General features: G+C 41.6%; 1 protein-coding gene across 1 annotated transcript in view; it reads left to right on the top strand.

Annotated features, from left to right (window-relative positions):
• The window catches only part of LOC143375545 (uncharacterized), a 146,752-nt gene that overhangs the window by 6,840 nt on the left and 114,073 nt on the right, over window positions 1-25,839 (top strand). Inside the window, exon 2 of the mRNA XM_076824771.1 lies at window positions 21,342-21,489. Coding sequence (XP_076680886.1) covers window positions 21,342-21,489 — 148 coding nt within the window. The remainder of the gene's footprint in view (window positions 1-21,341; window positions 21,490-25,839) is intronic.

Here is a 25,839-nt window from a genome sequence, read left to right as displayed (position 1 = left end):
GCGTGCGTCTTCATTGCTGTTACACAGAGAGCCTAGCTGCCGGTATCTATGCCCTCTAATTACAAGCAGAACCGCAATTTCTCCTTACCAACAATTCCCACACCTATTTCGATCTCTATAAACGTTTCTATAGCGATGCTTTCCGCCTCGACAGACTCCTCCCTGTCTCTCCCCCGCCCTCCCGACTTTTTCACTTCGCGGAAACTTTTCGCCAGATCGTCTCGCGGTTTTTCCCCCTCGCCTTCGCAGCCAGCCGAGTCGTCGGGCAGGTCCTCGCAAAAAGCAGGAAATATTTACGCGGAATGTGTGCCCCATATACCGTGACCCATTACGATGTTTTCTGCGGCCCCGGCGAAGGCCAGGGGGGGAGTAAAAACCCTGTAGACCCGGCGTTCAAAAAATTGCGCGAGCCCTGAGCCCGCGTTATTTATACGCGCGCGGCGTGTATCCCCGCGGTCCCGGCTTGATTTCCCGCGCCTGGATCACGGATTTTTCTTACGCTTTAATTATACGTTAAAGCGTGCTGTTGTTGCTCACGGAGAAAGCACCGCATTAAAACAACAGACGCACAGGACGGCGGTTAATTAGCCCGCTTCTTATGGGGAAACGTCCGTTAATTATGTAACGGTACACCGAGTCGCGTGTTCCGCCGTGGCTGCGCAAAATTCCGCGTAATTAAAAGTGCACGAACAGATACAGGGCACATGCGCCGCTACGAGGTTATTATGGCGGATTTTGTTCATCCACCTGGGAGGATCGTTGCTGCGTAGTCCTCTTATGTCGCTCGATTGCTCATTTGTGGGGCAGCGAGACTTTTGTCCTGGAATTTATCAAGGAAGGGGGGTAGGGATTTATGCGGGGGTTGTTAGGGTTTCGGAAGAATAATTCATAGGGGTAATGTGTTTTTTAAACGGTCGAGTTTTAAGGGGAGCTTACAGGTTGCAGAGGTGAGATTTTGTTTGAATAAGATATGATTGCTGAAAACGGAATGTAGTTATTTATTAAAGTAACTCGATACATTTATCTTTATTCGTTCAAATTAACGTTCTTTGACAGTTCGTTTTATTTGCGCCTTTTAGGTGATGCGGCACATGTTCGCGTTAATTTTACAATTAATACGGCTACTCGGTGAATAAGTGAAACGATCGATATTTTATATGTATATTTAGCAGCATGATTATTTCCAGCCCCGTTCACTGCCGATTAAATATGCATGGAATATTAGTCTCTTAGTTTCGTGATAGGAGGGGCTGAATTCAGCCTTATCAGACATATTATTCGAGCATTTGTCTTGGTGCCGAGATAGAAAGGGGATGAAAGGAATAGATCGTGGCATGATGGCGAAGATATTGAGTTAACGCCGCAGTAAAACCACCCTGATGCACCAATCCTTCGCTGAAAGGGTGGCGGAGGGGTGGAGAAGGAAGGAAGGAAGACCCGTTGTCGGAAAAGGGAAGGGGGAAGGGGAATGAAAGGAAGAGCAATGCGATATTAATTACATTTAAGCTCGCCTGTGAGGTCATGGTTCATTCAACGTTTCCTTCCCTATTTACATATTTCTTTATTCGCCACTAAAACGATCTTTTGATACGCTTTAAGTGGATCTTGGAAGAAAGTTCTGTGTACCTCGTTTCTGTTAGCAACACGTTTCTCCTGAAAAAGTGAAACTGAAATCTGACGTAGCATTATTGTATTCCTTTTACGAGGAGCGATTACTTCTGAAAAAGTTTCCAGATCCCGCAAGGAGATCGCAATGCACTCGTCGCAATGAATTTAATCATAATAACGTCTGAACGACAAGGGGAAATCAAATGGCGGGCATAAATCGGACGGAATTATTCATTCGTGCAAATTCCATCGCTCAATCCGCAACTCGTTTCAAACTTGACGCGGAATTAGAGGGAGAGATCTCGAATCAAAATATTCCCCAAGTTCAGATTTATTCATCGCTCGACCAGTTTGAAATTTACTTTCCCCAGTTGCTCCTTTATCGCTACTTTCATCCGCCTCGTTAATATCGCTTAAAACCATATTCTACCCAGCCCTCCTCCTCCCCTCGGGTCTGAATTTAGCCGGATAGCGGAAACGTTAGCGATCCTTTTACGATGCGACGTGATTGCGACCTCCGTTCCCATCAAACCCCTTCCGATCATCCCTGCGCCTCTTCGACTTTCACCCCCTCTTCCAGTCACACCCGCGCGTGCTGTCCCCTTTTCCTATTTAATGCTGGTTAGACCGTGCAATTTCTTCACAATCGAAACGTGGCTTCTGTCTTTTCAAACATTCTCCAGTTTTTTTTAGCTGTGACAGCTAATTTTAAAAATTCAACATATCTACATTCTACAATATGCATAACTCTCTCGCTATCCGAGGTCCACTTTCCAACCCTGAATCCCATCAAAGTTTAACACACATCGCTTAAATATTAACGTCAAAGTATTCTCGAAATCTAAGAGACAGATATTCTATTTAAATCTTCTCCGGGGTATCTGTATTTTTAAGAACTACGAAATATCAGCTGCTGCGAAAGAAGATCGCTGAAACTGCTGAAAATATCGTCCCACTGTTGTCACAATACTGTTCCCCATTCCCCCAGCGGCACTTTGAATATTACATTAACCACCAAAATAATTGGTCCGATACAAACAAGAACCAAAGGCACGTACAAAATCGAATATCTACCAGAGTGGAACAAAAGAACCCCCAGAAGATTGTCTTCACCCTCGCAACAGGCTTGCAATATTCATTGCCAAATCCGTTCCCCTCGATCCTTGGGCAACATCCCTCTTCTGCCCGGCAAGCTTCTGGCCAGCTAGCGTTCAATTATAGAGGGCTGACATATCATTCGGGCGTGTTTTATTCAGCCCTCTGACCACGCGTAACTCGACAGCGGATAAGGGGCGTGGGGGATCTGGGGCGTGCATTTATTTTGCAAGGGGGCGAGTATCGGTATCCTTCTTGGCCTGTCTAATTTTTTTTCACGGCGCGCATAGCCAGTGCACGGTACCGGAGGCTAAGTTCGCGATCCCGTAATCGAGTTAAAGGGCCGTGGAGTCGGTGAATCGAGGATCGTAGCCGGGAGCAAGGACCGTTCGCGATCACTTTACGAGGCGACGTGATTGCAATCATCCACCTTTTTGCCGTCTCGGCCCGGCCGAGCTGCTTGGAAATCCCAGCGAGTACTTTTAATAATTCAGTCGAATCCGGCGGAGACACGACGGCGCTGCATTGCTTTGGAAAAAATTAAACCTTTACCGTTCGTTCCACGCGCGGACGGAATACGAACGACGGTAAAACAGCCGGGCGCCACGTAATTGTTCCTGGGGATAAGTAATGGCAGATTGAAAATCACGCGGTCGATTGAGAATTCTTGCTCGCCGGAGATCGATCTGCTCGGCACCGTCCAGATCGTCATCGGATCAATTTCGATTGTGTAGGGTACGGTACGTTGGCACAAATTGGGGTTTCAACTTTCAAGGGGGTGGAGTTGAAATGTAAAAGAATCGAGGCGTTCAGAGCAGAAACAGAATCACCCACATTTTTTTGCGAAATGCAGTTGGTAGCAATAATATATTCCAATAAAGCTGTATAAAGCTTTGCAATCAAATTGTCTATAAATTTGTATCGGGGAACGTTTATTTATTGAAACTGTAAATTTTAAACTATTTGATTCCACGGTTTTATAGAGTATAAAAAATGCATTAAATTTTTATCGTGGTACTTCTATTAGGGCCTTCTAATTTGTGGATTACCGAAGTTCCTTTAGGAGTAAAAAAAATCTGTCACAGTCTTCTGGAAACAATTCTCTTATTCCACGACCATTCCCATTACAAATCGACACGATGAAATGCAATTCAAATGACAGAAAATTTCGATCAAATCCCATTTGGATCTATAGTACGCGTGAATGTAGAACTTGAAATTCCATTCCAACTTATAATGAGGTTCTGCTGTTTCATTCCACTAAACTTCGGATTGAACTTGCGAATTTTTTCGTACGTAACCTTTGATCGTGTTTTTTTTTGCGCCACACAGAAGGGACTTCAAACTCTCTGCAGAACATCTTCAACATCTTTATCAGATTCTGCCATTGATTCTCTCGAAATTACTCGTTTAATTACATGGAAGCCCGTCCGCGCCCTATTCTCCGGCAGAACCATATTAACCTTTCTCTTCAGCGGAGAACTACTGAAATTTCGCCAATTAACATTCATTACTCCCACTGCTAAACCTGTGACGTTCTTCCAACAATGCGAGGCCAAGCCAGATAAAAGAGTGTCTCCTGTTTCCACGCCGTGTTAATTCAAAACTGATTGCGCGTAATAGTTCACAGGCGGGGCCGGTCTTCCGACATTGTTCCTGCCGAGAAGAAATTCTAATGTCGTCTCGATTTATCGCCGACTCGTTCCGCGTAGATGAAAAAGTTTTATTGCGATCACGTCAGCTCGTAAAACGATAGATTGGCATTACCCGGCTAATCCGCTAATTCCAAAGATTTGCTCGCAGCGATGGCTCGTGAATTTCAAGATATCGGGGCGAGCCCCTTCCTTTTTGCCCGAATTAAATTCAGGAATCACTGTCCATTTTTTATGGCATTAACGCGTTGAAGAAGATCCAAGACCCGCGAACGACCCAGTTCTCCGTTCGAGACGATTAATTTTTTGGTGTCGAGGAGTTAGCACATTTCCCCTCGCAGTATCGTACGAACACGAATAGGATTTCAATAATAATTTTTCACTGAACAGAAGGTGGCATCCGGAAGGCTGGAATTTTACTAATATATTCCGCGGGTATTTAGACACTTCATACAGAAATTTCAATTTATTAAAATTCGATTAACTCCACGTTTATTTATTATTCGACTAAAACAGTGATCGAGGGAAAAATTGCTGGCCATCGCGAAACGTATCGTTCCCGGAGCGTATGCTAACGTATTTAAATCTCGCGGCGAAATGAAACCATCGATAATGCAACGTAAACAGGGATCGGCGGTATACGCCCGGAGAAAATTTGCAGCTGCCTTTAAACATAGGAATACGATGCACTGTGTAGCACCTTTGATCCGGGATTACTGAAAATCAGATTAAAGTCTGCTCGCACGCCCGCTTTCGGAAAGTTTCCAGTGGAAGAGCGGCGAGAGCTCGTTCAAACAGCGGCGAAACTTTTTGACATCGACGCTGACAGCGTTTCTTCATAAGCTTTCTTAATTTAAACCGTAAAGTTTACGGGGCCGCCGCGGCCGCGAACGCGCGCGACCAACACCGAGCTGGCAAATTGAACGTTGCATCCGATGCAATTAACCCGCCGCGGTTACGAATAACCACCGTTTTCAGAATCGGAATTGCCTCCTCTAAGGTTACGCCGGAGTTAAGTTCCAGACCAAGTTCCGGGCAATTTCAAGGTTGTTCCTGGGAAATCGGATTTATTACTCCGGGGGAGAAAGTTTTGCTGCTGAATGACACCTTGAAACCGATAATAAGTGCATACCTCTGTGGAACTCCTTTTAATTAACGTACTTTGCAATTTCAGCAATGCTTCCCCGTGAAATTCGTTCGAAATCGAAGAGTGATAATTGTTGATAACTTACGAGGTCAATTACTGTAACTTTTTTGAGAATTATGCTTTGGTAGTTTGGCTTTTTGAGTATTGAATTTTGGTTAATTTACTGTGAAATATTTACGGGATACGTAAACTGAAATTTCTTTGGAACTTTATTCTAAAATTAATCAAGAAATTAATGAAATAAGTTCAGTGATAAGGGCAGGAATCTTATTTGTGTTTGTGGTACAAGCGACTTTTATGGGTGTATAAATACATTGATCATAGACAAATGGATATTAAACTATGATTAACTTCTGTCATTGAATTGTGAAAAAGAAACGACATGTAAAGATAATGAGCTGAACAAAGTTGCAAGGGATGATAGATAGTGTGTGGTCAGACATTTGCATCTCTCTGCAACTATTCTACCACGCCTGATTGTAAAGCCCTGCTTAACATATTGCTACATTCGCGTCAAATTCTGACAAACGTTAAAATACAACTCGTCGATATTTCATCTCCGCTGTATTCGTCCCGTATCTGGCAATCGTGAAAACAATTGCTCGAATAAATTGTTTCAAAAACATAAAAAATCACTTTCCAACCGCTTTATGGGGCAAAGCGAAAAGCACGAAACTACAGAAATTAATGGAAGGGTAATAAAACAGAGTATTAAATCTTTTAATTATTCAAGAATTACGTTTCAACGAATGTAACATTCGAGGGAATATATTACCTATTTGTTTTCAAGCAGAGCCGGGCAAACGAGCTGGGGGAGCAAGTGTTCCGGTGCCCCTTTAAATAAAATTACCGTCTCTTAATCGCAGTTCATCCGTGACTCTGCAGAAGGGCTCGAAGACCCTTCGACGTTCTCTACCTGTGAATAACTTGACTGGAACGTTTCCTCCTTGCCGCTTTGCCTCCTCCCTCGTCCACGAACATCCGCCGGCCACGTTTTCCTTACCGCAGTTCACCTCCACTGTAAACATTTGCACAACTTTCACTTTGCTCCGCGTTCACCCCGCTCCACAGCCCAGCTGCTCGGCTCACCTACGAAGTGGTCCGCGTAATTGTTTACCCTCCACTTACGAAGAATTTACACCGCCCGCCTCTGGCCCTCCCCCGGCACGCGAAACACGCCCTACGTGATTCACGTCCAATTAATATCGCCCGATTAATGATAATCAGCCGCGCGACGATGCCGCCCGGGGCGATTTACATTTCCTTCGTCTCTCGGCCCACGCGTCACGATAACGTTGCAATGATGCGGCCTTCGCAACGAAACACTCGGCTGACCGCGCACGGGATTATTCCACTGTCGATTTTCGCCTCGCAGAATTTCCTGCTAAGCTTAATCGGAAGGATTCGATGCGCGCTAGATTTCGCGCGGTGCTCGCTTCGGGCGGGAAATATCGCTAGGTAGGGTTAATATTTCATAGGTCGCGTGTATTATCGAAAACATAGATCCACGGACGATTTACATTCAATTTTTTAGTATTCAGCGACTTTTCGAGGCGTCTACGGTTGCTTCTTATAGGCGGAATTTTGTATTTATATTTTTATTATTGTAGGTGCATTCTTATATTTTTTTTATAATTCGTGAAGTCCTCAAGTGTCTGTTACAGTCTGTTCCACAAGAGCGTGCTCCTCGTAGCCACGGCCCCGCACTTTAAGAAGGAGTGGGTCCTTGAGAATTCGAAGGAGAAAAGTGTCTTCTACTACGTTGATTAACACGCGTGGCAGGTTGTTTTATGCAATAACCCCAACATTCATAAAACGTACTTTTCGGCAATATAGACTTCTTTTAAATCTAATGATACCTTTCGGAGGTACGCTCTTGTGGAACAGATTGTATAAACGAAGTCATTCATCTTCCTGATCGTTTAAGGGGAGGTTCCGAGGTCTAGAGCCCCCAAAAATAGGTGATATTTAGGAATTAATTAAAGGAAGACTACTATATATAATTTAATGGGACTTTTTGCATTGTATTAAGGATGTCTTAAATTATAGAAATATATTTTTTGTTTTATAATTAATCATTGCAGACGGCCCTGGGTAGCCGTTAAAGTCAAGGCGTCAAAAAATTGATCGAAATCGGTGGGCGCTGTATCTCCAAAAGTTATTATCCGATTCGACCGAAACTTTTTTTATTTTGAAGATTATTCTTCTGTCTAGGGGGGGGGGGCTAGAAAAAAAATACAAAAATGACAATTTCTTTAGAACATAACGGCACTTCAAGTTTGAAATCACTTTTCCTTGTATTTTTCGTCCTTTCAACGCCTTTGAAAAATATAAATTTTCAATTTTTTGTAATTTTTTCTGGTCCCCTTCCCCCCTAGCCAAAAGTATATTCTTCAAAATAAAAAAAGTTTCAGTCGAATCGGATAATAATTTCTGGAGATACAGCGCCCACCGTTTTGAGAACACTGTTTCGAGAAAAACGCGTTGCAACGTAAATGTACCCATGCATTTGCCGCTACTCAAATGCCTATAACTTCGAGAATTTTACGAATTTCAACAAATCCTTTTAAACACGTATTCCTTAAAGATTAAAATTCGAAAAATGAAATAATAAAAAATCGACATTTAGACCGGCACCTCCCCTTAAGGATCGTGCTCAAACGTATGAGCGTCAGAAACAACTACGTGTTTCAGTCGCAGCTTCATTTCATTTCACTATGCTACACCAATTTAATGTAAACACGCTTCCCTAAAGTTTCAACGCATTTCCTCTTCGGAAGGACTGCCAGAACGACGAGAGACTTAACAAGCCACCCTTTTATTTACTTGCGCGTAGACAGGACATCCCGTCATTAACATCGTTCAATCTTGTCCCTTCCCCATCAGTCCTCGTTCGTCGATGCCAATCGAATAACCGTCAGGCGTCTGCATACAATGGCTCGATTTCAGGAGCAGCTCATTAATGAAATTATCACGCCTCTCGTGCACGCGATCCAGTTTTCCCCAAGAACAATGGGCCCGCACGCGTTCGCGATACATTGGTAGGTGACAAAAACACACGAAACTGTCGTCTACTGTCTCGCACAATGTATATGGTAATTCACTTATTGTCTCGCCGAGTGAGACGCTAATGAATCATACAAGTATAATTCAACTGATCCAATTCTGGCGAGTCGCTGCGATTCACCTCGCGCCTTCTCTGCCTGTCGCGCCATTCTGCACCCCCGCTTCGCTTCCGCGTTCCCCGGCCCCCGGTCGACGTCACCGTCCTTATCGTGGCCCCCGAACTCGTAACACTGGGGCCTGTAAATTTTTCACGGTGTTCCGCGCTTCGGTCTGAGCATCACCACCGTAGAAATTCATTTTCACGCGATGCATCTTCAGAAACGCGAGGAACGAGCGTGAATGTTTCAACCCTCGCGGGGCATGGTTTACTGATCGGCGTGTTTGTTCGTAATCCAACGAATTCTCCGGGGGGAGCATGATTGGTTACAGTTGACGGAGGATCAAGTGTGCAGCGTCGAATTGAAGTTGGTTGGTGTACAGTTTATTCCTCTAATTTTATGAGCTTGCACATTTTCTCGCCTAAGGCGGGATTCTCGTGCAACAGCCCCCGAAATTTATCAATTTTTTTAAAAAGCTATCGTTAATATTTCATTAAACTCTTTTGGGATGTAAGGAGGCATCTTTAAACTTGTAGATTTTTTTTTAATGTCGATGCTTCTTATTATTTATTAATTATTGTGGAATCGTCTTAAGCTCTTCTTAATTTTCTTAAAGTTAAATAATTCACGCTCGGACTGGACTTAAAATTTTATTTTAGTTTTTATTTGTAATACTTTTTTCACTGATATAAAGAATAATATGAAAAATTTGTCTAAGGGGAAAACTTACTTTTGCTTTCAAACGCTATTACTCTTTCAATTTTTCATTTTTTTTCTTCAAAGTGGGCCAGTCCCAGCGTAAACTGTCTAACTTTAAGAAAATTCTATTTTTTTGCAATCAGATAACTGTGATAGGTGCTACGCATCTCGCCAATAGGAGTTACATCGTCAAAGAGGTGGACAAGATTCCACAATAATTAATAAATAATAAGAAGGGTCGGCATAAAAAAATATTTTCTGCAAGTTTAAAGGTGCCTCCTTATATCCCAAAAAAGTTTAATTCAGTATGATCAACAGTTTTTTCAACAAAAAATCTTAAATATCAGTTACTTTTGGGGCTGTTAGTCGAGAATCCCCCTTACGGGGGGAATTCTATTTTTCGGGCTAAAAAAATAGCAAAAATTGGGATTATTTTTAATAGACTAGCGATTCGATTCATCTGAAATTTGGACCACCATTTTATGCATCTTCGCAGAAGCTACAGTTTTTTTAATTAAGTTTTAATATTAAATATAGGAAAATTCAAAATGCATAAAACATGGCCCAAATTTCAGACGTATCGAATTACTAGTTTCTTAAAAAAGGAATCCCATAATTTGCTATGTTTTTAGCCCATAAAATAGAATTCTCCCTTAAATAAATTTGGGTCGGGTAGTCCTCGTGCGATTTCTTAAACATGTGAAGTCTGTGGTTATGCATAGCAGTGGATTTCCGTGGATACGCGAAAATTTTCTATCAAGCCAGATGGAACTTAGCAGGAAGCTCTCCTTTTATTGCCACGGCGCCATATTTACTTCTCTGCCCGCAAAGAATACATTCGTTAGGTGGAACGGCGGTTGTAAAGAGAAACCCTGCAGGATTCGCTGTTTAATTAAACAGGGCTACGGTGTAAACGCTCCTCCGCTATTTCTTTTCAATGTCGCGGACGCGACGCATTCGCTCCGTGTTCTCAAACGTGGATCCATTGACCGTTTATTATCTCCGCGTTAGCGCCGAATGAGCGTGCTTGTATTTTATTCGCGGCCATGGCCGCGTGGCCATTACAGAGTTTCGTAACAAGCAAACGTTACCTAAGCAAAGGCACCCGGTCTTTCTCCCCCACGGGGGTTTATTCACTATTATTCTTTAATCGGGTCGTTCCGCGAGCAAATCCGAGAAACTGGGGCGACGCTAGCTCCGAACAAAAATTTACTCGCTGCGTCACTCGAAAGGGTGTAATTTTTTATGCCAACTGTGGGCCGGTATATTCGCCGAGAATGCATTAATAATATCGACGCAAGTCTCCTACGAAATCCGTATACGTTTGCGCTGCACAGAAAAGAAGACCTCGTACACTTTTTGAATGAATAAACATGGGTATAAGTTAAGAATCTTACGTGAAATTGTTTTGAAACTTGTATGTAGGTCTGAAACTCTTATCTTCGTGGATAATTTTTACTCGAAACAGTTTTCCAAGGAATATACGTACAAAGATCTGCAGAGAAATATAGTTGTGTCGGTTTACGAAGAACGTCTGACCATGGATCGACCTGTTCTACTTACAGGTCGATTTTTCCATTTCTTTCGTGCTCTAGTCGTGTGAATTCATCATATTCGTATTTTATACGTATGTTATTAAATGCAGTGTTAAATGTGTGCAGTATTTTGCACATTACGTCGTGTAAGGGTATTTAGGTAATGAAATCATTTTCCAAATGTATAAGTTTATCGTCAACTTCATTTACGACTCTGAGGTTACGCTATCGTGTAAGTCCCGTTAAGAAGAATTTAAAATTGTTGCGTTCACAGTGAACGGTGCATTTATGTGATGAAGTTCGAAAAAGGAAGTTATTCCATCGCTGTGACTGCATGAAAACTTGTAACGAAGCTATTAAAATAGCTTGTATTTCGTATAAACTCTTTACGTTTTACTGTGTTTTTATGCGTCGCGGTTGGTTTTTAATTAAATTAAAGCTAATTGGATTTTCTGCCCGTCGGTTCTTGTTTCGCTGATGCTCGTGCAACGTATAAAGGAACTAGTTATTTAAATCCTGTATTTGTATCTTTGTTAATCCAACTGTTTGATCTTTTATCGAAAAATTCTTCAGATTGACTCTTAGATGTTAGCTGCGGTATCTTATATAAATGGTAAAAAGGTGGCGGCAGTTTTGTTCTTTTGGAAAGAGAAAGCTGTCAGCATGAAGCGTTCATTGAATAAATTTAATTGGCTAATTTTCTGTGTGTTCGTATAGTTGATCAGTAGGCAGGTTGTTACGCCTGTGTGTTTCATTTTATCAATTATTGTAAGAGAAAGAATAATTCATTACAGAGTTTCTACAATCATGAATCAGTGCTATACGATTTTCAGAAAAAGATAGCATTACGCTATGGACGAAAGTTGGCTTCGAACTTCCATTTCCTTCTTTCTAGATAAAGTTTTCCTAACGAGGAAAAATGTTTCCTAAGTTAACCATAGAATTTAGAGACCTAACTCTGCGAAATTTCTTCAGGAATGCTTTGCAACTTCGCCGCAAAGTCTTTTCTGTTCCGATCGTTTCCCTCTAAGCAAGTGCGAGCGGGGAAATTATTAAAACAAAGTTGAAGTCTTCGCGAGACCCAACGACGTTATCGAGACTAAAGAAGAAAACGTGTTGCTCGAGCGGGACGTATAATTTGAAAAGTATTTTCTCATGAATGTTTGAAACTTCGTTTCCAAGTTGTCCGTTTTTTTTTTCTAGCAGTCCACCTTAAAATGTTTCTCAAGACCGGTGCAACCTGGAATATTCAATGTGCGAAAGGTATTTCGTCGGGGGTTTGAATTTTTCTGAGAGTAGCAGGAGCGTGGCCACCAGTCTGTGCCAGAGAATGCTGCACTTTTATCACTTCCCACTTTGCTCGGATCAAAAATATATCAGATTGACATGGAAGCTCTTATCGCTGATAAACCTAGGAGAGAGATTCTACTTTTTCATCGCACCTGCTCAGATTTGAACATTTAAACTGAACATTCCAAATTTTCGAATTTTGCGACTCAATTTGCAATTCTGAAACGTCACATAGTGCGATTTCTGTTGTTATTTATATAGAATATAGCAACGAAAATAAGGAGTTATAGATCAGTAGTAAAAAGTGAAATTGAGCAAACCTGCATCTGAAATCATATAACTCAGCTATTTACATTGATTTTCTACTTTATATTCCATATATTATTTCTCATCAATTTGTCTATCCTTCTTGTTACCTCCATCGTTTTCAAATCATACATTAATTGTATATTGTTGCTCACGGCCTTATTCCTCGATGTCACAGCATATTCTTAAGATTTGTATATTATTCCTTATTTTTCATCGGCACACCCATAAAAGAAGAAAGCACCTATAATCCACCATTCAATCGACTAACGTTAACAGTTCAGAGGATCGAGCGTCGAACGAAATCGAAACGGGTGAACGCGTAATGGCAGCTGTAAACCGAGTTTCACATTCTGAAAAGCTGGCCAGTAAATTGCCGATATTTCTATCCGCCATTTTGCCACGGCCACAATCCGACGGTGACTTCGAAATCGCGTATCGTACAATTGCTACCAAATTCCGTGTTTAAGAGGGCCGCGGCTATATAGATTCGTAACGAGCGCAATTCAAAGCGACGCGGGATTACCGTTTTGCTGGGGAGAAGGCAATTGTAGTAGCTCATTATGCTTAGATACAATCGGACGGGAAAGGTTCACTTCGGGACGCGTGAAATTTCGAATATTGACCCTTTGTGCCTCATTTGGCTCGTTAAAGTTACCCTGTCCCTCGATCACCTTTTATTCTTAGATCGAGTCGTTTTATTCTTAGGTCGATTGGGAGATAGGTGAGCTCCTAATTTAGGAAAACGAAGTGTCAAAGGTTGAGGCATTTTTTATCTTCTGCAAACTTTGGTACTCGTTCAGTATTTATTGGCAAATAGGAAATGAAAGGGAACGAGCTGAGAGGGATCAGACTTGAGGAAAATAAATGGTTGCGTAGGAAGTACACGACTGCTGGATTTTACTTTCCAATGTGTATTTTATTTTTGTCCGTTTTATTCTGGTTTTATTCGGTGTAGTATCGATCGGTTTCTTTTAAAATTTATACTTGCATTTCCTCTTCTGTCAAGCTTATGAGTATTTGATGCACAGAGGATACCGAAAGTTTCAGGACAGATTGGTTTTTAATTAAACGTTTCTTTCAAACGTAGACAAAGGAAGCATAATTAAATTTGGACATTAAGCAAATTGATTTTCTGCCCTGGCTCAGTCTTGCTTGTAATGTCGGTCTCTGGGTTTTGATGAATATTTGACGTACGTGGATAGATGAACATTGACAAGCAGATCCGGACAGGTCGAACATCTGACAGAATTTGTTTCTATGGAATTTATTGCCGTCAACATTTTTTTGTTACTTCTTTCTGTTCATATATTTCAATGAATATTTGACATGTACTGAAAAATTCAGGAATATTCCTGTTCGTCGAAAACCCGCATTGTTGAATTAATTGGCAGAATGTTTCTCGCAAAATCTGCAAACGCAGATTATTTTTTCAAAAATCCTTTATCCCTGTCCCCCAGAATATGTTATGACCACGTTGATTGGTACATTTTTTATTCTTTGCCAAAAAAATAGGCGAAGCACCGATTTAAAAATCTACCAGAATAAAGTAACAAAGGCAGTAAGAAAACAATCCATACTCCTCCATAAAATAACAGACAAACTCTGTGTTTAAAAATTAACACAACTGCTAACCAGTTAATAGCTTTAATTCCTCACCTGTCTCAAATTCATCTGAAATAATTTTCCTCGCTTAAACTCTACAAAAAACAATATTATTGCAAAACTTCATACAGTTCCCGCATCCCCGAATTTCTCACAACCTTCCTTTTTGAGGCCTTCGCTAATATTTAATTTAAAACTTATCAACTTACCAATTCAAAGGCTTTTTTCCCATGAGAAATCTGGTACAGTGACTTCTGTCGTTAATATTAACGATAGGGCTGTGAAAAAGAGACCTGCTGGAATAACACATTCGATTCTTCTTTCGACTGGCCGTCGGTGCAGGTGCGTTCATTGGTCTCGTAGTCGCCCACGTGCTGGAGTTTCCAGAGGGAGAAAAGAAGCCAAGGGTTCGTGAGCAGGAACCTTGATGCCAGGCTCGGTTGTTCGAACGAATTTGTATGCTTGCATCGGGCCAACTTGCTTGTTTCGTCTTCGTTAATAATCACGTGCTTCTTTGGCCTAATAATTGGCCGGGGACACGTGCTGCATTCCGCCTCCACGCGGGACCCTAATTTCCCTCGATCGAATAATTAGCAGCACGCCTGACCAGCATCCTGCTTTGTTATATCTTTTAGACAACGAACGGACTGCATACCCGGTTCATTGATTCGTGGTCCCCTTTCCCACAAATCGTACCGAATCTCTTTGGAAAGTATCACCAACGAAACTGGCAATGCAAAGTGGTTTGTACTGGCTTAAACTTTAAACTGACCAGCATTAAAAAAATTGCACAAATAAAGTCTACTGTATTCTACGTAAATCGTGACTTTTATATTTATCTGCAGTGCAGAAGTGCTAGCATTTGAAGATTTAGTATTAGTATTTCCAGATTTGATTTTATTATAATATGAAAGCAGAGTAAATTATGCAAAAGTACATAGCTTCTGAATTTGGAAATTGTAGAAGCTATGTATTTTTGAATAATTTACTCTGCTTTCATAATATAATCAAATCCAGAAATACTAATTTTAAATCTTCAAATGCTAGTACTACTGTGATTGCATCTATTGCTTTGTGAAATACGTCACGTTATTATCGCGTAGTTTGTTCGTAAAATACCGCGGAGAAAGTATGTCCGGAATACTGTACCTACGCGTAAATAGATAGGTACAGGATACTGGAGCGAGAATGGAGGAGTTCCGAGTCGGCAGGAAGAAAGTTAACGAGATTCTGAAACTCTGAGCGATAGTCCACGTGACGATACCTGAAATTATACAGCACCATCACTGGCAGTCCACTCTTTGTTTTACTTCCTACATAAATTATGGATAATCTTCTTAGTTTCATACCTCCCTGAGGAACTTCCACTTCCGATGATCGCGGCAGAGATTAAGTTTGAATTCGAGAATCCGCGCCGCTCCTCCCCCAGCAGCGCCGAGATCTTTAACTTCTTTCGTTTTCATCGTATCCCGCTCATTTTCATACTATTTTCAAAACGGATCCCCGCTTTAATTCCCGTTTGATATTCAACCGCGACGGTGGCTGAATATAACATCGCGGGATTGGAGAAGTTTTGTCCTCCGCGGCTTGAAACTTGCGCCCCGGGTGGGGAATAAAAATTTCATTGCGACTAAATTTCTCTAGGACGAATCGCCGCAACCCGTGTAAATTCTGCGATCGGCGCACGTGACCCGACCGCGTGCAGATTTCTAATTACACGTTCGTCTGGTGGACTAGAATCTCGTCCCACTGTCGCCGTTATTTATGTTGCAACGTGGCCAAAGATACACGAACTATGCACACCAGCTCAGATGTTTTCGCTGAATTCGCACGCCAAAGAATTCACTTCGAATTAGCATTTGCAGCTGCGCTAGTGGCCGATGAAATGTGCTTTAACATTTCCGAGGAATGTTGGTTCGGATGATTGACGTTCCAGCACCGTTTCCTTATTGAAATTTCATTCAAGCAGAAATATGAATTTCGAGTATATGCACATTGGCTGAAACTATAAAGAAAGCCACATCCTTCGCAAACTTTTATAGGCAACTTGTACGTTATAAAAAGCTTAAGGGGTAATGCCACTGTAGAGGCCGGAGAGGCAGCCTGATTTTGAGAATTTTTTATGCCAGTATAGTGAATGGAATACAATATCTGTTTGAAGGTATTTATTGTACATACTTTGAAGTACGATTACAATTTTTTTTAAATTATTTTAATACAAAATGGCAGCACCACATTTTAACAAAAGAAGCTTCTTCTGAATAACAGCGTTTCGCGGCCGCAAATATTTCTCCTTCAATTTTTGACTTAGAATAAAAAACCAAAATTGTTTTAGTTCTATATAAGATTATCTTGGGAGGTATACGAGTAAATTAAAAAATACTGTTTTTTGTAAAAGTGGTGCGTGATTGAACGAAACGTTTCAACGACTTTGGGGTTGTGGCAGTTTCGTGTTTTATACCCCTGAAACATAAGAAGCTTATAAAAGCTTAGATATAATATATTGAATTGCTATATTCGTCGTATTGTAATATTGCAATGGCGCTTTTATAATTTCGTTTTCTGCACTTCGGTTAATTATTCACGTACATCCTCCTTTAATCCAGTTGCCTGTTCTCTTAAATAATTCCACGTTGACTGAATTCCCACAAGAATACCCCTCTACTGTGGTTCATTATACATCAATATCGAAGCTAGAATATTATCAAGACATTCGGTTCGCGTGGCAGTAAAGGGAAGAGGTATCATAATGGAGCTGATAGCCTCTTGCAAATGCGAATCAATATACGGAAATGATAGCCCTTATCTTGCACTCGTCATGAGACGAGTCGCGCATTTTACATTCCGCATTTAGCTTTGATACTTTTTCGTCGTTACACACCAAAAACCAATAGCACCGCGCCGAGCGGATTTTAATGCTTCATAAACAGCGTCCTAGAAAGTGGTCGAAACCTAGCGGAAATGTAGAAACAAGTTCGCCTTCATGCTTTTTAACAGAAACGTCAACGAATGTTTAGTTTAAAGGAAGAATGTACAATGAACTATCTTCTAGTTTAACCAATTTTCTTGTAAATGGGAAAGAAATATTGAGCGACAAGAGTCCATTATAAGAGAACAAGGGATAGTGGATCCTTTATAGTCAGACACGTCTGATAATCGACTTAGCAGGAATTACAGACTGTTCCACTGCTTAGCTCTCTTGCAGAGTTTGTCGAGAATGTTTGAGTTACATAAACATGATATTTTCCATGTGTCTTCGTTACACGAAGAGCCCTTTAAAATTATGCAAAAAAGAAGCTTTATGCTGCTCCTGCAGTGTCACTAATGTAGCTTAAAATAAACTCCTGCAAAGCTTCAACGTGTTTCCAAGATTCTTTACAATTTGCGCAACATTTGCTGAATAAATTCCTACGCCACAACGCGCGTCTGACGTATGAAATCGAGATGAGAAATTTGGTTCGTTGTTGCCCGGTAATTATAAAACGCAAACCCCCGTTCATCCCCCCCACCCTCCCTGCGGTTATTTGAAACCCTGAGCACGACGAAAACATTGACAGGACGCAACAAACGAGAGTTTTTATTCAATGTTGCCGAGAACATCACGCGCCTAGCTGGAAGTAATGGAAATACAGCCACTGTGCGGCGCAGCAGAGTGAAAGAAATAACCGAAAATAAAACCGAAAACTGTGTGTTCGAGACTTTCGCCGCGGAAACAAAAAAATATGTAGCGACGGGGTTTTCGAATTCCACGTAACTCGCGTGCACGTACAAGCGGTCTCATGTGAAATTGGAAATCGAAATGCATAAAATTGACGATGAGCATCGCCAACCCCCTGACCCCCCCCCCCTCCACGGTCCCACCCGACATCCCCTCGGAAGCCGTGTTTTCCGCTCCGAGCGTTGCGCTGCTTTTTTCGGCCAGCGCAGATTTCCGCCGCTGGATATGTTTGCGCGAAAATATCATCCGTGTTAAGTGTGGCATTAAACTAACGCGCGCGCAAAATGCCGGGCAGTTGTCGAATGCGTTTGTGAAAGCACATTGTGACCGTTTGCGTACCAGGGGGTGGATGATCGCCAAAGGACGACGAACCGTTTCAAAAAACACGCCTCCACTGCTAGTGTCTCTTTATCATTGTTCGCGTTACGGCGATTTCTCGCGCGTTCAGTTAAATGATTACGCGTTGATGAATCTGCTTGCATTGCGCTGCTTTTTTTTTTTTAACTGTTTGAGGACTTGCGGGTTCATTGATAACAGTGGGGAGATGATGTTGCAACAGGGCAGTGGTTGACTTGGAAGCAGGAAGAATGTTGCTTGTTTTTCCGCGAAATTAATTGCGAGTGTCTTATCCTGTTTGTATTGCAAACAGGTGACCGTGAAAATTCCTGTGATTTACGCTAATTAAAGGACAGGCCTCCTGCGAGACTAATTAGACGCACCTCCAATTTCCCTTGACTGAACGTTCTCGCCAGTAATTACCGACATCAATCAAGCCAATATTAAGGGGTGGTTACGTCCACAATTATATTATATACCATTAATAGATGTATTATACGACGTGTGCGATTATTATTATTGTTCGGCGCGATCTTAGTTAATTTACTTGAATTTTATAGTCAATTGACTGATCCCGTGTTTAAATTGAAGTCATCAAACTGCGTGTCACGAGAAAGAGTTGTAAAAATATCGCGAAGTTAGCAGACGGAGCTACAGTTGCTCTTCTCCATCACGCGGATTAATGTGGTCATCGACCGACGCGGGCGCGATATTAAAAGGCCACGCGCTATAAGTATCGCCACTTATATGAAACCAGAGTACATATTGGGGCGAACGTCAAAATTAACCACCGATGCGGAGGGCAGTTTTAATCGATAAGAGATTGCCACGTCGCTTTTACCGATAACATGGAAACAGTAAACAATTCGTACCTTCATTTCCAGAAATATACCAGTCAATTTTACTTCAGAAGAAACAGAGTGTTTGAAACCATTCGTCCTACGGATACCCAGCGTATCCAAAAACAGAGATTTGATCGTGTATATATATATATAGAATCTCGATTTAATAGTTCCAAACTTTTATGAAACGTTCTACTCGGACTTGCTCTGTTAAACAACTCTTTATTTCCAAACCCATAAATTATTATTACTCCTTCCCAACATAATAATTAATCACGAACAAACCGACCAATTATTCCGACACACAGAAACTGTTATTAATTCCCCCGAAATTTAATAATGCCCAGCGACATGTGAAATGCGACACTACAAATAAAAAAGAGGGGCAAAAAACTACCTATTGATGACACTTCGTTGCAAGCAGGATCAAAGCAAGTCCAAGCAGAGGTCGCGAGCATTAAACCGTATTAAACAACGAGCAATTAAAAAGTCTGGCGATCGAGCATCGGAGGGAAAAAAATGTTCCCTTTGATGTCGTGACAGCTCCTTTCAATTATCGCCGTCCAATTAACACACGATCGCCCGTAAGATTAACCGATTCCATGGAGATCGCAGTCGCGTCGCCCCTGTCGAACCCATGCCCACGATTACCATCGGCATGGCTAACGACCTCGTTAGTTTTGCGGCACATTATGCCTTGCAAAACGAAACACCGGGGGGGACGGGGCCAAATCCATGTCTTTTTCCAATGGGTTCGCGACGCGTTAATTAATTTCTCGCTCTCGTGTCGCGGATAGCGACGGCCGCGTCTTTGGAACGGTTTAAAGAACGTCTGCGAATCTCATTAAATCGCCGGGAACTGCCGCGCCGGGGCTGTTCATTAACCCGGGAAATATGGTTTCATCGATTCCCGACGAGGCTGCCGATGTTATTCCATTTTAATCCCCATTTTTCGTCGGGACGCGGCGAATTGTAAATTAATGGCGGGGAAAAAATAGCGACGCTTAAATATGCGTTTTGCGTCGTTCGCGGCTCGGGGAGGGGGTGTAATTTTGTTCATTGCCCATGCTGTTCGCGGAGTAATGAATTTTTTATTATTCCATCGCAATATTTTTACGCACATGGTAATGTAAAAGGGAATTGAAATATACAATTGGGTTAAAAGGAAGCTTTTAGCTGTTGGGAGCTGCACCTTTTCGTTATATTTTTAGCCGACTTCAAAAAGGAGTATTTTTTTTCTCTTTTTTTTATGTTTGTCCGCGCATAACTCCTCAGCATATGGAGCAATTTCGATGATCTTTCTTTTATTCGAAAGAGGGCGATGCCCCCGGTGGTCCTATCCCAGACAATATTGACAAAATATTTTGCCAGTTCTGGTTAATAATAAAGACTTCTGTCACCTAATTATTATTATTTTATGTACGTATGCGTATATCTCCTCAGCACGTTGTGTCAATATATATAAAACTAAAAAGTTAAAAAAACAAAATTTAAAAAGAAATTAAAACCGATCTGAAAAAAATAAAAATGCAGTAAAAAGTAAAAAATAACTTTTTCCCTTATTTAATCTACGACTCTCAATTTTTTTAAGTCGGTGCCAGATTTGCACAGTGAAAGTGATGAGGCGCCGACTTAAAAAATATGAGAATAAAACATTGTTTTCTATATTTCTTTATTTTATGCAGAAAGGGCCTGAGAGGGCTATAATTAAAATTAATTTCACTGATGAATTTATTACATAATTCAACTAATAATGCAATAACGCAACTACAAAGGAGATATCCGAATTTTCTGAATATTATAAACAGTTTAACAACTTCGCTATCTGTAAGAAATATCTCACTTCTGAATGTTTAGAGAAACTTTTCTCAAAACTGATTTTCGACACCGAGGCCCTTCTTGCATCCAACAATAGAATTGAAATATTTCTCAAAGCTCTCTTTTTTCGCAAAGGAAAAAACGAATAAGTATCTATGAAATTCATCTTGCTCTGTATTCAACGCTTTATCACAAGACGTCACAAAATTGTTCACCCTTCCCGCTGCACCCTCCAGTACCACCGTTTCGCGTCGATTTACGTACCGATACGCGTGCCATGAACACGTATAAAATCGAGAAGATTAAACGATGACAGGATCGTCGATAAAACGTGCCCACGAAGCTGTGCCGAATCCGAAAATGAATGTCATAAAATGCTCCGGTAACGTTGCCCCCGTTGTCGACTGGGTTCTATTAAACGGGGGAACCAATAAAATGACTGTATCGCTGTGTATCACTTTTCATTGCATCGTCACTCAAATCACGTCCGGCGATAAACCGTATCCGTTACAATCCTCTGTTCCAGGCGATGAAGATGAGCAAAGTGGGCAACCAGACCAATTCGCAGGACCCACAGGCGGTGAATTCCCGGGTTTTCGTCGGGAATCTAAACACGTTTCAGTGCAGCAAGACCGATGTGGAGCGAATGTTTCAGCGGTACGGCCGTCTGGCAGGTAGGTTTCTCTTTCTTCGCGGAATCACATAAAACGGCAGCCCTCGGATCAGCTTCCCTCGCGTTCCGGAGATCCTATCCCGTCGTACGTCAGATTTTTAACAGCGAGAAACGCTGGAAACTTGAACCACGATGGTGGAAAGCGACAAAGGTCATGGAATCACTGCACATGCTTCGAAACGATTAAAAGATCTCGCGTCTAAAATGAGAAACGAAGGAATATACAATATCAACTAGGGTAGATGTACCGTTTGTGACCATTACACTGTTTTCGGCCACGTGCATAATTATATCTTATTTTTAAATTGCCTGCAGATCATTATTATGTGCAGAATTTCACATCATAAATATTTTGTTTAGTATATATAAAATATGTAGCCAGAAATATAAGGTGACATTCATTGTTTACCCGGAAAAACATTATATTTTTTAAGAAGTGGCCAAAACTGGTACAATACCTTAAAGTGGCCACAAATGGTGCATCTACCCTGTCGCAAAATTTTTATTCAATACTCAATCTGATTATTAGAGACAGTGCCTTCGTAATTAATTATTTCATTGAATGTTTATGTTCAAAACCTGCGATGTCTTATCGAAGAATGATTTTATCTTCCGATTACTTTGAACAGTGCGATAGTTGTGATCGCGGAACTTTGTAGAATACATGAAATGTCAATCGAGGAGCAAAGAATTGCGCATCAGAATTTGCATTTCCAAATAAGATACAGAATTGGTATCGTTCCGAGGGAAAATCGGAGGCAAATGTAGGGTAACGCGTGTTTCGTTGGGCGAGATCCGTCCGGAATCATCGATTCGAGAAAAGTTGAAAAGCAGGGGTAGTTACGAACTGGACGAAGTTGTGGAGATTCAAAGATCGGGTCGGATAACAGGGGGGAAACTCGCGCTGTTATCCGGCATAAAAACGTGGAACCTCGGTGGGGCACCAGAAAAATAGCGAGTTGGAAATAGGATTCCCCCGATACGCTCCGCCCTCGGTAACCCAATTTGTGCCGTGATAGCTCCTTGACCTTCGACATCCCGATTGGATATCCGTCTCTAGTTTCACGAACCCCCGACGACTCCATTCCTTTCATTGTAGCACTAACTTCGTTTCGGAAGCGTACTTTATCGCGGCGGACTGAACTATGATAAATTGGAGCTACGGTGATTACGTTTGCGACCATCGAACTCGGTTCAGACAAGTAGTTTTCGTCTGCTGTTAAAATTTATATAGAAACGTCACCGCGAAACATTGATTTATTGACCTGATCTGACGTCGAAATCTGTCGTCTTGTAAAATATCCATCCTCTTTCAGAAATTTCTTCCGCGTCCTGAAAATTGAATCGACCTCGTTCATCGCATTTCTGTCATTAATACGAGAGTTTAGATATCTGAGGTTGACGCGTGAAATGTGTGTAAGATTTGTTATTGCAAAGGGTCGCGAAGTTATGTTCTTCTAGATTTAGCGTAATATTAAACTAGTATTTTGTAGTTTGGCGAGCAGTAAAATGGTTACGTGGATAAGAGCGTGACACTTTTACCTGCAGCAAGTTTCGCGAAACTTAATCCTATTTATACGAATTTCGAGTTTCTTGGAGTCTGTTGCGTACAGCTGTCACTGCAACGCGATGCGATCCGTGTTTGGTGTTTCTGAAGCAAGTAAAATTAAAGCGCAGTCTATGACGAAGTTTCCTTCGGAGTTGCGTAATGTGTCTCACATTACGCCTGTAATGAAAACTTCTTGCATTGCATTTAAATAATTCGATTAGTTTAGAGCTGCACGAAATACTAGCAAGCTACGTCACATTTAATAGTTTAAACTCTAATATATACTTTGAATAAGAATATTCCTGTGGAAGAGCACTTGGAACTTCGTAACTTAATAAAAGTTAATGCCTCTTGAAATACCATATAGAAATTGTTTAACCGCGCAGAACTAATTGAAAGTAGCTTTAAGAAGCTGCACTTCAGCCGAAATATATCTTTTTCACTTCTGATTCATCAAAATCGCCATAGAATCGTCTTCAAAGTAGTACGCGCAGCGTCTGACCACACATTGACCTTTTCTACTTGATTCCGCTGGTCGGGCGACTCTCCCTTCTTGTTTGCGCACTATGATCCTTTCTTCCCTCTGCAGCTTTCTAACAGAGTTGGGCATTGTCTGAGTAAAAAATTATTTAAATAACGGATCGAATAAAGGTTAGTTTAACTTCAGATTATTTGACGAATAAAGTTAATTATTTTATTCTTCGAGCGTTTCAACTTCAACGTCACATAAATTTTTCAACTTTAACTCCGACTTTAATTTCACTCGACTATTTTTAACCGTTATTCGTTATTCGACATTTTTATTTAAATAAAGTTTAAAGACACCACAGCACAAATGCAAGATGAATTAAATTATACACGCATGTACACTTTAAAGACTTTCGTTTAACTTTAAATACGATCTCAAGTAAGTGTATCTCTGTAATAAGAGAACACCTAAAGTTTCCCGTAACCTATTCTCCTAAAAAAAATTCTTACAAGTCTCAGGTGTTATGGAAACCCTATACAAGAATCCATCAAAGTTAATTAACCTGAAATTTCCCGCGGATCTCGAGGAAACGATCACAGAATCCTATCGTCCAGACCAAGCGATCCTTTTCCACCTCTTTCTTTGAAAGCTTACCGCGCAAGTTCGAATCGTTCTTCAGCGAAGTCAAGTTCGAAATAAAATTAAACGGAAGTTCCAGCAGTGGGAGGGGAGAACGGCGGATGGAATCCCGGACGTCCACTTGACCCGCGCAATCTGCTTCGTACAGCTGTTATCGTCGCCCGAATGAATGGTCCCCGTTGTTTTGGCTGTGGTGGCCGCCGTCTTATCTGGCGAATCGAAGCCCCCTTTTAATTCCACCTCCAGGACCTCAAGTTCAGGACAAAGTTCCGCGCAGCCGCATTGTACGGCGTCGCGTCCGTTGTCTTCGCAGCTTTATCGAGGAGCCTGCTGAAAGTAAGCTGTTTATCGCCGCCACCCAGACCCCGTTGTCCTCGCCAGCGTCAGTTTCCGCGAGGTCTCGAGCACCCTGGCTAGGATTCAAACAGAGTCCAGTGCCTGGAAGCCCGATTGGACGCTACCACGGTCAGAGACTGAGCCTCGACCTCCTGATAATGCCACTACACTTGGTCGCGTTAAATTGTTTCTAATTAGCAGCCGGCTGCTGCGCTCCGCGACTCGATATCGAATCGACTTTGGACGTATTCTATATTTTCTCCATTCTGCGGGGGGGTAGATTTTGAATGGGTTGAAGCCGAGCAGTGGCTTTTTTAGGAACGTTGATTGAAATGCATTTGTTCGGCAAACAGAGACCCTTCGCTTCGTTGATGTCCAGTGGCCTGAATTTATTTTTCGAAAATCAATCGAGTAGGAGATAGATCGACAATGTGCATCGGTATAAAGGACAGTTTTTCGATCCCTCGCTTTGTGTTTTCAAGGATTTTTTTGAAGTCGCGCAAAATACCACCTCCGCAAGCTGCCATTAATTAAAAAGACATCCAGGCGCATACATAATCTAGCCGCGTGCTCATTTTCCCAGCAAATCGAAAACAGCTTTCATTATTCAGATGCGGCGGATTGAATCGCGCGCGGAACATCAGCCGCTGCACAGTGAAACATTCGTCGAGTGTTTTCTTTTTTCTCGCCCCCCCCCCCCCCTCTCCCCTATGTGTTTTTCTCTTTAATTCGATTTCGGGACCTCCTCGTTAGCCAGGTCGAGGAAAAACGCGGGATACGTACATATGTGCCCGGTGGGTGAAATAATCTGCACGGCTGGGACAAGAAATTCTATGCTCCTCGAGCCCTGGGCTAATAATGGTTCGCTCCGAGGTTAGTTTTTCAGAATAAAGTAATGCTTTCGGGAGAAATTCTGCATCACAAAATTCCAACACATTTGGTATCACACAGCTGATTTAGAAATCAGAAGTCATTGATTAGATCTATGATTCGACGGTGCCCTACCAATTAACTTCCAATGCATTCATAATTACTCAAATTTCTCGTAAGTAATATTTGAACCTCGTTAAATATTTCAGAAGTAATAACGATGAAAATGGGAAAATATTGATAGGAGATTCCAGAATGCTCTATTTGATTTCTTCTGCCTTTGGTACAGGGCCTTTTCACATCGCGTACTTCCCTAGCTGACAACAGATATCTCAGAGATATACTAACACTTCACACCTTTTTCGATCTTCTTTAAACTATTACCGCTCTGCCAAATAATTAGTGTCTTCTGTGAGGTTCAAACGTCTTGAAGGGTTCTTCAAGATATTCGTATAAGGTTCGACCATGCAATCTCTTCTTTTCTATTT

The sequence above is a fragment of the Andrena cerasifolii genome, chromosome 12, assembly GCF_050908995.1.
Source record: "Andrena cerasifolii isolate SP2316 chromosome 12, iyAndCera1_principal, whole genome shotgun sequence".
Lineage (NCBI taxonomy): Eukaryota > Metazoa > Arthropoda > Insecta > Hymenoptera > Andrenidae > Andrena > Andrena cerasifolii.
This window is presented reverse-complemented; position numbering and strand designations above follow the sequence as displayed.